This window comes from Pecten maximus, chromosome 16 (assembly GCF_902652985.1).
Source record: "Pecten maximus chromosome 16, xPecMax1.1, whole genome shotgun sequence".
Classification (NCBI taxonomy): domain Eukaryota; kingdom Metazoa; phylum Mollusca; class Bivalvia; order Pectinida; family Pectinidae; genus Pecten; species Pecten maximus.
In genome coordinates this window covers 587,108-602,373 of record NC_047030.1, presented here as the reverse complement: position 1 = coordinate 602,373, position 15,266 = coordinate 587,108, and the positions used below count along the sequence as shown (strand labels likewise).

Genomic DNA, 15,266 nt, shown 5'->3' with positions numbered 1-15,266 from the left:
AGCTCCTTCAAAATTAAAAAAAAACAACCTTTTCAAGTATTTTCTATTTTGCTTTGAATACTTATTGTATTTGATTTTTGATGCCCCCGCTATGAAATGGCTGGAGGGGGGCATACAGTGTTACCCGTCCCGTCCAAATGTAATGTATGTAGCTAGCTAATCTCAGGATCTGATGCGATCCTCACCAAACTGTTTTGGGGTGTCAGGTGGCAGCTGGGGTATTTATGTCTTACAGACATTTTCTAGTTGTTGAAATATTTTTGCATTTGTGGCTGACAAAATCATTGTAATTATGTAGCATTTCAAGAATAACTAACAATTTTCTACATGTATACAACCTTTAATATCTTTTTGTAAGACTTAATGCAATTTTGGGAATGCGCAATAAACAAAAAACACATTGTGCATATGCAAACAGACTGTGCAAATTACACAGTGTGTAATATAGGGAGATCCAGCAACTGTCCGCTGTAAATTATTTGTCATTTTCGGAAATTTCATATCTAATGATATTTACAGATGTTTCTGTCTATTAAATAACTTTCCAGGTGACATAATGTGTATGGTTACATTTACAGATGTTTGTAATAGACAGTTACTTTGTGACCTGGAAGCTTCAGGAATCGGCTGAAAAGTGCTGTAGAGGCTCCACCTACAAATATCACATCCTCGAGGACGAGATCAAGGACACTCCTAATTGGCCTCCACTCAGCCAATCAACAAGTCTGGCACAGGTGTTCGGCCGCATGGACAGTGCCATCAACACAACAAAGGAAAGTGACCAGGTCAGCTTATCGGGTAGTCTGCTGAACGACGGGGAGAACTCCGAGGTGGACATCACCGTCGGTGAGGATGGTAAACAAGCAGTCATCAATGAGGGATTTGTAGCTGAGGAAGACTCGGTAACAGCTCTATGAAGGACTAACTTAAGAATTCCACTTACTTTAGAAATTTATTTTTGTGCATTTTATATAGTTAAAGTCTCCTAATCTACACATATCACCATTTTTAGATTATAAGACTTTCAAACTACACAACTACAGATAAGATTTTAGGAGTCTCTACTACATATATCACCGTTTTAGATTATAAATTCTCCCAAACTACATATATATCACCATTTTAGATTATAAATTCTCCCAAACTACATATATCACCATTTTAGATTATAATACTTTCAAACTACACATCAACAGATAAGATTTTAGGAGTCTCTACTACATATATCACCATTTTAGATTATAAATTCTCCCAAACTACATATATCACCATTTTAGATTTTAAATTCTCCCAAACTACGTATATCACCATTTTAGATTTTAAATTCTCCCAAACTACGTATATCACCATTTTAGATTTTAAATTCTCCCAAACTACGTATATCACCATTTTAGATTATAAATTCTCCCAAACTACATATATCACCATTTTAGATTTTAAATTCTCCCAAACTACGTATATCACCATTTTAGATTTTAAATTCTCCCAAACTACATATATCACCATTTTAGATTATAAATTCTCCCAAACTACTTATATCACCATTTTAGATTATAAATTCTCCCAAACTACGTATATCACCATTTTAGATTATAAATTCTCCCAAACTACGTATATCACCATTTTAGATTATAAATTCTCCCAAACTACGTATATCACCATTTTAGATTATAAATTCTCCCAAACTACATATATCACCATTTTAGATTATGAATTCTCCCAAACTACATATATCACCATTTTAGATTATAAATTCTCCCAAACAGATGAAACTACATATATCATAATGACATTTCCACGACTAGTACAATATGTACACTGTCACCTACATCAGACAAACAATCAGGACAGCTTGTGTACACAAAGATTTAAAACATTTTAGGAGATGTCTTCGAAATTTTAAGATCAAGTTGATATCAGCTATGATGCAGTGTACAAAACTGTGCTGTTGTAATGTAATTGGACCGAAATGACTAAATTCTGCTTCTCTTTGCCCAATATCTGGTCATATATGTGTGCGGGTCTCTGTGCCCCCTCATCTCATTTTAGTAATGGCCCACTGAGGTCTATTCAGATGGCTTCTTTTATCTGCTGCTCCAAAAGATTGCTCTCCCTGTCCACTACTTTGAATTTTTCCCACATTGTTTTTTCTGTGTAGCGGAAGTGTAACAGCCGATTTATTGATCTGGGTCACCAACTTCTTTGTTTCTGATCAGGTAAACTTCTTGCCTGTCTGGAATTCTGCATCTTTCAGGTGTTCATCAAAACGTATTCGTGTCTCTCCCAACATATGAAGATTCACAGTTTTGCATCTGATTTTGTAGATGCATTCTGCGTCATTTTTATTGTGTGTTTTATCCTTTGGATGTACTAGGATGCTTTAGAGTGTCTTGTGTGGCTTCCTGGCTGTAGTTATGTCATGTCCCCGGTATATCATGGTTGGGGTATATCCTCTGGAGGGTTTGGGATGTACCTTTGGTATAAGGGATCACATTTTGATCTTTAGTTTTTTTTTGTTGTCCTTAGCTGGTCTTTTTTGTTTTCCCTTTATTTTGAGGCTGTTTTTGTACCCGTTTTAGGGCCCATTCTGGATATTCACGTTTTCATTACCCTAGCTAATCGGCTCTGTTCTTGTAGTCTGTCCTGCTGTTATTTGACCGTAGTCTCACATCTATTGGGCAATGTGTGCACTACGCCTAGTTTCTGATGTAAAGGATGATGAGAATTGAAGTTCAGGTATTGTCTGTGTGGGTCCTATATACCAATACTTTTATGGTACTGCCTTCTTTCTTTATTATATATGAAGTATATAATGCTGCTCATTATGTTTCAATGTTATTTCAATTGTTTAGAAATATGTATCATTATATATATATGTATCATTAGAGCCTGATATACAACAATCTTGTTATTGTTATATTTACTCGTTTCCTCTACATATTCTTCAGAGTTTAAACTAGGAATTCTGCAATCATTTTTTCCCGTTGAAAATAGTTTTAATGTATAGTAATTACGTAATGTCATTTGAATTGAAATACAAGTTTTTTTATATATATATAAATTAAAGGTGCTTCATTTCCAGTAAAGAAATAACCTTGACCCATATTCAAGGTTACAGGGGTCAAATTTGTTAAAGAACTTGATTTCTTCCTAGAATCCAAATATTTGGCTGGTGTTCTTTGAACTGGAGCCTCAAATTCAGTAAATTTGGAAATCTCCAGTGCATTTTAGATTAAACTGCAAATATTTGAAAGTGATTTTCACTAATCTGATATGTTTTATCCGTAAAACTGGGTCTCAAGTTTTCAGGTTTTGACCCATGACAGGTATATAAAGGTGCTGAATATGTTTCAATATTTTTTTTTCAATTGTGTAGAAATATCTATATACAATGTATATATATAATCATTAGATCCTGATAAACAATTATTATGTTATTGTCATCATTGATGATTTACTGTTTTACTCTCTGCCTATACCTATACTTATTTGGAGTTAATAATATACTGGACATTCTGGAATCATTGATTCTGTTGAAGATTAGTTTTCACATATAGTAATTTACGTAATTTGAATTACATTTAACTTTTAAAAACTGCCACTGTTGGTATGGTTTGTAATTCAAAATGCTGAGTAAGGGAGGTAATCCCTATGTATACTCTGTAAGGGCAGAGAGTACAGTGTAGTTTCCAAAGGACGAGATGTGAACAATTACAAACAACACCAGGGAAACCAAGAACTATTGTACAACTACAGAGTCAATATTTAGTGATCTGTAGACATTCCATCCTGAACCAGAAATTATTTAAAACAAGTATTAATTTATAAAAGAGTATTTGTTTTCATGAAATGGTACATATTTGTATGTCATTTCCTAAGGAAGAAAAGAGTGTTTCTCTTTCAATATTATCCAATTTCGATACCCATGAGAACCAAGTTATATAGATTATCAGTAATCCGAAATTAATTGTCGCTTGATGCTTCAATCTTCCCATCAGAGACCTAATACATACATGTATATCTATAGATAGATTGTTTAAATAAAGTTGAATAGTCTTAGGAAAGAAGTTTAGAACATGAAAATAACAAATCTCTATATATCCCAATAATAGGTTATTATATAGTTCTCTGTTCCTCGCCATGTTTAAGGTTTGGAACCCGTGGATGTAGGTGTCTGAGATAGGGACAGAACATTCTCAGTCCCCATAGGCCGTCAATCTTAGTGAAACAAAAGGGAAGTAACTCTGGTAGATAAAAAACACATTATTATTATATCTTTTTTTGTACTATAATAATATTGTATGTATTCACCATATCTTACTGTTGTTTCTCAGAATATATATTTTATTTTCCTGGGATTGTGGAATTAATGGCTTTTAAAATTTGTTTTTAAATCTACCGGTATATAATTTTATGTTTTTATATTACCTTAAGTCTATATACATTCAACCCTGCCTTAAATGCCACTGCATAATATAGACAGGTTTGATGTATTTACCAGAATTTTATTATAACTAAATGGTCATTATAGACAGGTTTGATGTATAGCAGAATTTAATTATAACTAAATGGTCATTATAGACAGGTTTGATGTATAGCAGAATTTAATTATGACTAAATGGTCGTTATAAACAGGTTTGATGTATGCTACCAGAGTTTTATTATAACTAAATGGTCATTATAGACAGGTGTGATGTATGCTACCAGAGTTTTATTATAACTAAATGGTCACTATAGACAGGTTTGATGTATACTACCAGTTTTATTATAACTAAATGGTCACTATATACAGGTTTGGTTGTATACTACTAGAGTTTATAATGACTGAATGCTTTGAAATAATTATGGAAAATTTTGTTCCCTGTTGGGATGTTTTTGTTTTTGATTTGCAGATATTTATGTTAATTTTGTTTCTCTCTATATAAAAATCTACCTTATATTACTAAGGAGCATAGTAAAGGATGAAACCTGCTAGAAAATTGTGTCAAACTTTATTTTTTATATATACATTATATATATATATACTATACGGTACACCTATTACTATATTTCTCTAGCTACATAATTCGTTACTAAGCAACATGATCATAAAATATGAACATATCTTTTATATTTTTTTACAGAAATTATTTTTTAAATGAAATAAACATTTTAATGATAACTGTCTCATTATTTATTTCTGTTTATTATCATACGTTGAAATATACTTCAAAATATGACTGCAAATCTAAAGTTTGTTGGCTTATTTAAGCAATGAACAGTTGTTTTAATGTTGTTATAGTCGATATGGCAGCAAGATGTATGGTTGGCAAATGTAGCATGGAAACCCTAACGGGCTCCAATGCCATTTGCCCACCATACATCTTGCTGCCATATCGACTATAACAACATTAAAACCACTGTTCAATACTTATATTTACATTGTCTTACCATTTTTGTCAACTTTGAAAAAAACTAAACCAACACACAAAAAATCCCGCCTTTTTAATGTCACATGACCCACTGGGTGTTATAGCCTGAGGCACTGGGTGTTATAGGCGTTTGGTGGCAACTGCCTCTTAGCATTGTGTCAATGGGGAAATGCGGAGTAAATGTAAATATTTTAGAATGTGCAGAATCAAAACAAGGCAGCAATCATAACACTTAGAATATTCTACAGCTGAATATCAACTGACTTTAAGTTTGTCCGGACAACTCCTCCTAAACCGAAGGGCCGATTTCAATGAAACTTCACACAAATATAGAGGACCATGTGTAGATGTGCATGCCACTTTCTTTTTTTTCAAAATTATGGTTGCTATAGCAACTGGTCACTATAAACAGGTTTTCTGATAAGAACCATAACTTTAAGTTTGTCCGGACAACTCCTCCTAAACCGAAGGGCCGATTTCAATGAAACTTCACACAAATATAGAGGACCAGTGTAGATGTGCATGCCACTTTTTTTTTCTTCAAAATTATGGTTGCTATGGCAACTGGTCACTATAAACAGGTTTTCTGATAAAAACCATAACTTTAAGTTTGTCCGGACAACTCCTCCTAAATGAAATGGCCAATTTCAATGAAACTTCAAACAAATATAGAGGACCATGTGTAGATGTGCATGCCACTTTCTTTTTTTTCAAAATTATGGTTGCTGTGGCAACTGGTCACTATAAACAGGTTTTCTGATAAGAACCATAACTTTAAGTTTGTCTGGACAACTCCTAAACCGAAGGGCCGATTTCAATGAAACTTCACACAAATATAGAGGACCATATGTAGATGTGCATGCCACTTTATTTTTTTTCAAAATTATGGTTGCTATGGCAACTGGTCACTATATTACTGGGTTATCTTAGTAAGCCTCTAATTAACAGTTCCAATTCACCATTGACTCCTGCAGATTGCGGGGGTATTAGTCAGCCATCCTGGCGACAGTTCTAGTTTACCTTGAATATTACATGGGAAATAGGATGGTTTGATGGTAAGGGTTAACAATTTGTCTTTCACCTGGGGGGCCACGATTCGATTCCCCCATCGGGCATGAAGACTTTTTGGTTTCATCCGATTTCCTCCAACACTCGCACGCTATTTAGGACCAATTTCAAGCGTGATTAATGTAAGTTATAACTTGTTTAACAAATTGTTGTATGTTAGAAATCGCTACGTAGTTAATATCGGTACTATAATAATGAGTTGACGAGAAGCGTTTTATTAAAATAATCACTGAAAAAAAACCAATGTAAGGTATATCCAGTAGTTTGAATTCATTACTTTAACTTGGGTGATTTCCTTGATAATTGGACAAAAATTTTTTATCTTTTCATTTCAAAAATATGTTTCGTTTATACAATTATAGATAGAACACTGAAGTCACGTGATTACTCGACTATCTCCGATCAAAACTTTTACTGCATGCTTATCGGTGAGAATTTGAAGCTTACAATCTTTAATGTTTCGCAAAAAGTGGAATAATTTTGTCAATGGTCTAATTTCAAGTATTTGAACGCTTGCCCGAAAGCAAATGCCCTATGGAAAAAAGGGCGATATTTAACCATTAGTTCCATTTAATTCAGCTGACATAACAATTTGTTTCAAAAGGGTCCCCCAAAAACCACATAACTATTGCCCAATATTACTATCTTTCCTGTGTTTTTTTTTTAGAATACCAAACATCAAGCTTTTAAGCACGAACTTCTCGACAGTGTGACTATGTGACAACATAAATGGAAGCTCCTTCACGTTCCACACATTCGAGTTAGAAACCACGAACTTTTACGATCCAATTTCGGACGTTTGGTTTGGTTTATTTTGTTTAACGTCCCATTAACAGCCAGGGTCATTTAAGGACGTGCATGGTTTTAGAGGCGGAGGAAAGCCTGGTTTGGTTTATTTTGTTTAACGTCCCATTAACAGCCAGGGTCATTTAAGGACGTGCATGGTTTTAGAGGCGGAGGAAAGCCGGAGTACCCAAAGAAAAACCACCGGTCTACGGTCAGTACCAGACAATTGTCTCGCGTCGGTTTCGAACTGGCAACCCAGAGGTGGAGGGCTAGAGATAAAGTGTCGGGACACCTTAACAACTCGGCCACTGCGACCCCCAAATTTCGGAGAATATAGCACAATGTTCAGACACAACTACAAACTTCAACCCTCTCTGGACAGGCAGCCCAGAAAACGAACCAGCGAGCAGAGTCGATATCATCAACTTTATCAACAAATCCGAAAACTCACGGGTGTTTGAATCACCAGCAAAACAAACCCACAGAGTTCTGTCACTAAATTCCAGGAATATTAAGGATAAAAAAACGGAATTTACAGCTGCAGTAGAATACACCAAGCCATATGTAATATGTTGAAACGGAGTCTTGACTTACAGGAATAAAACATGGACTAGATCCTTAACCAAACACAACTAAATCGAGTGCAGTATTTCCAGAGGATTTCACAGTCTGTAGAAATGAGAGGACTACAACAGGGGGAGTTTTCATACTAGTACATAACAGCGTGGAGATCGTGGAAATCACAGGAATTTATAACTGAATGTGAAATAGTGTGGGCTAAATGGTAAACTGAAAAAGAACGAAGATCTACTAATTAGATCCTTCTATATGCCATATAGAAAATAAACACGACATAAAGGATCTTGAGAAATCCCTAAATTAGATATCCAATTCTAAAATCAACGATGTATTGCTGTCAGGACTTCAGCTGCCCAAATATCAAACCCAAGTACACGAGGAGCCAACTAAGGAAAACAACCTCCTGGGCTTTATCTTCACTACCAATCCAACTTTTATCAAATCGTCATCAATTATCCCGGGACCATGCAATGATCGTCACTGACTCGGACACAAAACCGCATGATCAGCATCAAAAGCCATGCAAGAGTTTCTGTATGGGAAAGTGGACTAGATCAACTTAAAAGACTTTGGAAGATATATCACAGAAAATCCATGATCTATTTTCAAAACTTGTTTAGACAACATCAATAAGCTTATAACATAAAAAGCCATTTGTGGGGAAAATAACAATACATGAATCAACCACACCACCAAAACGGTTATATACTAAAGCAAGGAAAACTAACAAGTGGGACCATTACAGATACGTTCAGAAAGAATACAAACGACAACTAAGAAAAGCAGAATAGAATTAACCAAATTATCCTAGAAGGCCTGGAGAGCAATAACAACAAGTCATCTAGAAATTATATAAAGAAACAAGACAACATAGGAGTCTCGCCAACAAACACTAAGAAGCATTACCAACTGACAATAAAGGCAAAGCAGACATTCTATTGAACAAGTTCAAATCAGTGCTCATTAAAAACGACCAATCCCAAAATATGCCACCAGCAACCAAAACCGCAAAATCCCAAATCGGAAATATAACAATCAAAACAGAGGGTCTAACAAAGCTTCTACGTAAAGTGAATCCATCCAAAGCGGCAGGACCAAATAACATCCCGAAAAGAGTGATGAAAGAATGCACCGAACAAATTTCACCAGGTCTATCACCGATATTTCAACCATCTTTAAACACCGGCTTATTACCATTTGACTGGCTGAGTGCAAACATATATTCCGTCTTTTAAAAAGGGGACCGCCATGCAACAGAAAACTGCTGACCGGTATCATTAACATCAGTACCGCGCAAGCTGCTAAAGCACATCATATGTAAACACATATTAGACCACCTAGAGCAGAACAATATATATATTAACATTATTAAATCATGGATTCACAGCTAGCAGTCATAATGGACGATCTCTTGAAATCTTTCAATGGAAACAACCAATTCGACCTAGTCATCCTCGACTTCTCAAAGGTATTCGACACTGTTCCCCACCAAAATCTCCTACATCAAGCCGAACCAATACGGCATCAATGGAAATCTAGTGGCTCTCGACTTCCTGACACAGAGTTGAAGGAGAATTCTTACGAGAGGTCTCAATAGATTCTGGAGTTCCCAAGGAACAGTAGTAGGATCATTTTTATTCCTCTGTATCATCAGTGATATTCCAGACTGTTAAATCCAAAGTGCGACTCTTTGAAGATGACTGGCTCCTTTACTGAGAAATAAACCAATATAACGGCCACCAACAGCTACAAGAGGACCGACATAATCTAGAACATTGGACAGACAATTGGGAATGAAACTCAACGAGAAAAAATGTTACATTGTGAACATTAAAAAAAGACATGCAAGTTCTACACTTTAAATGGTCACATTTTCAAAAAAGTGAAAAATAACCCATATCTTGGACTGACAATCTGATGACCTTAATTGAAACACCTACATCTTAATTATTACAGAAAAGTGTTAAGGGTTAGGCTTTCCTAAACGAAACTTGAAATACTACCCATTGTCCTGCAAGACAACAGCATACATATCCCAAGTACGATCCATTCTTGAGTACGGCGCCATAATTTGGGACCCATACACCAAAAAATAAATAGACAAAATTGAAAGAATGTAGAGACTGACAGCCAGATTTATTACCAACGACTATAAGAGCGGGAAGGAGGGACGTGTCATACGGATGCTGGACGATCTGAAGCTACTATCACTTCAAACCAGGCGGGCACAACAGTCACCTTCATGAATAAAGTGGTAGAGAGAATACTGCCATCTATACCTCCTGATGAACACCTAAAAAACAACGACCAAACAGAACCATCAAAGCTAAGTATTTCGATAATTACATCACATCGAATATTGTTGAAAAAAAGTGTCATAAAAATTCAAAGCCTTTCGCAGTGTCTGCACTCAACTGTGGACAATATAGGAATTCCTTCTTCATGCGTATAGCCGTTGATCGTTGACTGGAACCACTTGGAGAATAAGGTAGAATGTGCCCCGACATTGGAGGCTTTCAAACGAGCTTTCGTGCAATAATCTCTATCTCTCTACCGTTGTGTTAAGACCGGAAACGGGTACTACAACGCATCATATATAGATATAGATGTATAATCTTCGGCAGTATCAGAAACATACTAATATACTATATAAGTATACTGTTTATATTGGAGTAGGGTGCCATTCAAGCAGATGCTGTCCTTCATAAACACAACCAATTCGTAATTATATCGGCAGGGATCTGCGGAATTAGCCCCTTACGTTTCAGAGAATATTTGAACGAATAGCACAAAAATCTTGTCCACATCGATGCTCCATATTTCTTCAGAAGGCAGGCTAAAAACGTAGTGGCGGCGTAAAATGGATATTATAACTGAAGTGTATCCTAGAACCATGTTTCTACCACAATTAGCGGGTGTTATTCAACCTTTTCTTGATTGGCTGTCACGGTGAGCGTTTTTAATCACGAGATTCACCCTTTGCATAGCTGGCACTTGAAGGCCACTTCACGCGGTCGCAGAAACGAAGACACACAGAAAATTGATGGTTATTTTCAAAAGTGGAAAAAATATCATTCCACGATATTGTGCAAAAACAAAAACAAAAAACCCACAAAAACAAAATAATATTGTAATACTTTGCAGAGTTTGGAACAACAAACCTTTTTATCGTATGATCTTTTTTATCCATTCATACTCTATCTGGACAAGGTTTTATCATGAGCCTTGACATATAGAAAATAGTTCTATGTAGAGGTAACTTATGAGAGTCCATCTTTATGGAAATAAAGAACAGGCAATTAACGTGAAAAAGGTTATATAGACCTATATAGGTATATTGATTGTTATTTAGTTCTCTGTAAAAAAATTGACATGTAAACAAGGAAAAAAGGGGAGATACCCAGTTTACAAATCGATAAACCCTTCACCTTAATTACACTTAGAAAAAAACAACAGAAAGAAAGTAATGTCGAATAATTTCGAAGTAAGACATCAATTAAATTTGAACATGTAAATACCTGGGTGGTGATACGATAGGGCAAGTGATAAACATATACCCCAATTGATTTCTGTACCCTGGCTGTACCTCTCTGGCACGACTGGATACCGCAAATGTTACTGGAAACATGTGCGATGTGATTGCCTAAAAGCTGGCTGATCAAACTATCTTTTAAAGAAAACAAAAAAAAAAAAAAAAAAAACAACCCAAAAAGCCCAATAACAACATCTACAAAACAAAACAAAAACCCACAACAACAACAATAACAAATATGTAGAAGGATTACGAAACAATAACGAAACCAAACCTTTATATGCATTAATGGCATCGTTAAAGCTGGTGTTTTTGTAACTTTTGAAAAATAACTAACCCGAGTGAAACAAATACTATATACAACGACCTCTTAGTGTGTTAGCTCTATATCTGCAACAATAAGCAAGTGTTATTCAACTCTCAATGCATCAATTAATCACTACAACTATTTATAAACATACAGTTTATAGCACACGTTATTGTAAATGCGTTTTGATTGGCTGACAAGCTGAACGTTGACTTTTTTTAAATCACGTGATTCATGGAGCTTTGATTGGCCGACTCTTGAACACCGTTTTGTAACTTTTGAAAAATAATTTACTCGATGGAAAGAAATACCATATCAAACAACCACTCATTGCGTAACCTCTTTAACTTAGAGAAACGGAGACACGGTCACGCAGAAATGACATATCATTAACCGATATACGTTACTGTGCAGATTTCGAACAACAATGCTCATTCATATTGAACTTGACAAGGCTTTATCATTAGCGAAGACATATAGAAAATAAATCTATGTAGAAATAACTTAAGTAATGTCATAATTTGAAACTAAATGAACTAAAACAGATTATAAAAACCAGAGACCCGTATTGGTATATTGATTGTTATTTAGTTCTCTGTAAAAATGTGACCTGACAAAAAATAATAGTTATGTCAAAAAATAGAGATGCCCGCCGTTTACCATTCAATAAAAATTCTTGATCTTAATTACTCTTGGAAAAACAGCAGAAAGAAAAGAATGCCAAAACATCTTGAAGTTAGACGTCAATGAGATTTGCACACGTCAATGTCTGAATTTGATAGGATAGGTTAAGTGATAGATGTGTCCATGCATAAAGATATACACCAATTGATTTCTGTACCCTGACTGTACCTCTCTTGTACGATTGACATTGGACACCTCAAATGTTACTAGGAAATTGTGCATTATGATTACCTAAAAGCTGTGTTAAATCACTCGATGTATGCAATGTTTTACATATCAAAAATCACTTAACATTTTATATGCACATGTATAGTAAAGCTTCGATAATTTTTTGGCACGAATTCCCAACCAACATTCTATATTACTAGTATATATATATATAGATATGGACCATGGGTTTGTGATTCGTCCACGTGGTCCAGTGATACAGCCAGGTGTCTGTCCAGCTAACCGGTCCTTCTATTGTAAATATTAAAGTTATTTTATATTAACGTTTAACGTATAATCATAAGTTGACCATTTCAAACGAGTATTGCCAGAATTACTGTTTTCTATCCAGCAACAAGCGCTGGTGGCAAAGATAACATATTTTGTGTGACCGCGTTGATGAACTTTCTCTTTATCAGCAACACGTTATCTTCATCATAGGTTTGTCAGTATACACGGAACGCATATCATTATCAGTTTCGGGATAACACTTCGATATGTACCCAGTAAGATTAGAGATTAAAATTCGAAATCAAATTAACACAGGCAACAGTGTCAACCAGGCTCTATCTCGTCAGTTCCATCAGTAAACATTTTTTTTTTTTTTTTTATATAATATCAGTATTTTTACATAATATTTACATAATATACATCGTACTCGGCTTGCCTGGAATGTTTATACTAACTGAAGTGCATTTAACATGTTATACTTCAAAATTTAGATTAAAACATAAAAATCTTAAGGCACAACATCACCATTATTGTAATTGGATATGTGACATCCTTGTGTATGTCAGTCCATGATACATCCGCGTTTATATCGCATAAAAATGGTCTAAATTACACTTGATGATAACGTCAATACGTGTCGTTAGACGATAAACTATCGTATTATCAATCACATGACATAAGATACTCGATACTGCGGCCCCTGGATGTTGTTAAACAGAGTTGACAGAACGCCACGATTCTTTATGGAATCTCGGGAATTTCGACAAATATCAATTTCGGTTGTGTATTATAGCAGATCCTACAAAACACGATATCTCATGCCAATCAGCTGATAGTTTCGACAGTGAAATTGACATACATGCATGTCACTGTATTCCCTTCAGCTTGATACACATTCCGCTGTTAAAATTTAGATACGACTATGAGAGGTAAGTTGTATACATATGTACACTTATATGTATTTACTAACTATAAATCCTTGCGTAGATTATACAAACCCGTCCATATAATTATCACTAGAACTATCAATAACAGAGTATTGGATGATTAATAATAAATAAAATAAAAAAATAATCTCTCTTCTAGAAAACTGTAGTAGACCCTATTTGTTACCAATCCTTTCCGTCCACCCAATTTTATGTTAAATATCGAGGATGGGTGGCTTAACGCTGATTATTCTAGAAAAAGAAAGAGATAATTTAAAGAGAAACTAAATAAACATGGAACTAGGCTACGAGATGATTTATAATATCTGTTTCAGCGGGGCAGAAGGGCAGCTTATACACATGCTGTGTGATAAGCGTGAACAATCTAATTTTCCATTTCTATGTAGTATCATCCTTATTTCCCCACCGAAAGTGTTCACATGACTTAGTTGATACGATATTCTAGGACCTGTTCCCGTTATCTCGATTTCCCTGACGAGTGTCGACTACTGACAGAGAAATCAACGACACAAGTCTTCGAGAGATGCGAATTGATGACGACCATGGATGGGGACGTTCAATGGTCGACATCGTGGTCTCCGTTGGGAACCAATCTATTCCCATGTGATATAACGTCAGATGTGTTTGATGATTGTTGACATACCTAATGGTTACATTGTCACCACCATAGTTTCCATTTTGAGAATGCGATATAACTTCTTTTTTTGACATTTTCTTCATCTCGTCGATTTTGAGTTTGAATTACAGTTTGGTGTTGATGTAGGTATTGGCTATTGTTAATGTCCCGGGTATTAAATTAGATGAATTATTGTTAGGTAAAAAGGAGAAAGTCAAGAGGTCTGGTCCTCCACCAATAAAACCTGGGCATGAGTACATCAATCCGGGCCAAGACGATCAGATGGTGAGTACTTATATATTGATGTGCACGTGATTAATGTAAAACGTCTCATGTATTTAAATATTTAAGCATTGATGTCATTTGTTTTCAGTTTCAGCGAGGTATGAAAAAAATTATGTTTGCAAACTGTATGAATCCGCGTAGCAGATTCTTACAGAAGTTTGCAAACAAAATTTTGTAACACTTGGAGCTGTATTCCTGCACTGACCGAATCACTGTAAATTGTAGTATACAGTCTCATGAATACAATTTGGTTTACTAACGACATATAGACAAATGCAACACAGAATGTAAATACATAAGCATGTGATTGACTTAACTTCATGTATACAACAATGATTGCCTCCAACATACAAAAAATATAATAAATATGTTGCTTGCTATGTATAAACATTATTGTATACGAATCAATCACTGTTTTGATATAGAAGTGTTATCATTTAAGCAATGAACAGTGGTTTTAATGTTGTTATAGTCGATATGGCAGCAATGGTGGGCAAATGGCATAGGAACCCGTTAGTGTTTCCATGCTACATTTGCCCACCATACATCTTGGTGCCATATCGATTATAGCAACATTAAAACCGCTGTTCAATACTTGTATTTACATTGTCTT

The 15,266-nt window shown here is 35.2% G+C and overlaps 2 protein-coding genes across 4 annotated transcripts in view; both read left to right on the top strand.

The window, feature by feature from the left end:
* Positions 1-5,161, top strand: part of LOC117344595 (probable cation-transporting ATPase 13A3) — a 78,242-nt gene extending 73,081 nt beyond the window's left edge. The window contains exon 31 of the mRNA XM_033907398.1: positions 579-5,161. Within this exon, the coding sequence (XP_033763289.1) occupies positions 579-917 (339 nt within the window). The 3' untranslated portion in view covers positions 918-5,161. The remainder of the gene's footprint in view (positions 1-578) is intronic.
* An 8,326-nt stretch (positions 5,162-13,487) lies between these two features.
* Positions 13,488-15,266, top strand: part of LOC117345113 (probable cation-transporting ATPase 13A3) — a 42,411-nt gene continuing 40,632 nt past the window's right edge. For 2 of the 3 annotated variants that reach the window (XM_033908069.1, XM_033908071.1), the window contains exons 1-2: positions 13,490-13,734; positions 14,568-14,653. In XM_033908069.1, coding sequence (XP_033763960.1) covers positions 13,728-13,734; positions 14,568-14,653 — 93 coding nt within the window. In that variant the 5' untranslated portion in view covers positions 13,490-13,727. Of the gene's footprint in view, positions 13,735-14,567; positions 14,654-15,266 lie in introns of all 3 variants that reach the window. The other variant, XM_033908072.1, reaches the window with a different exon arrangement.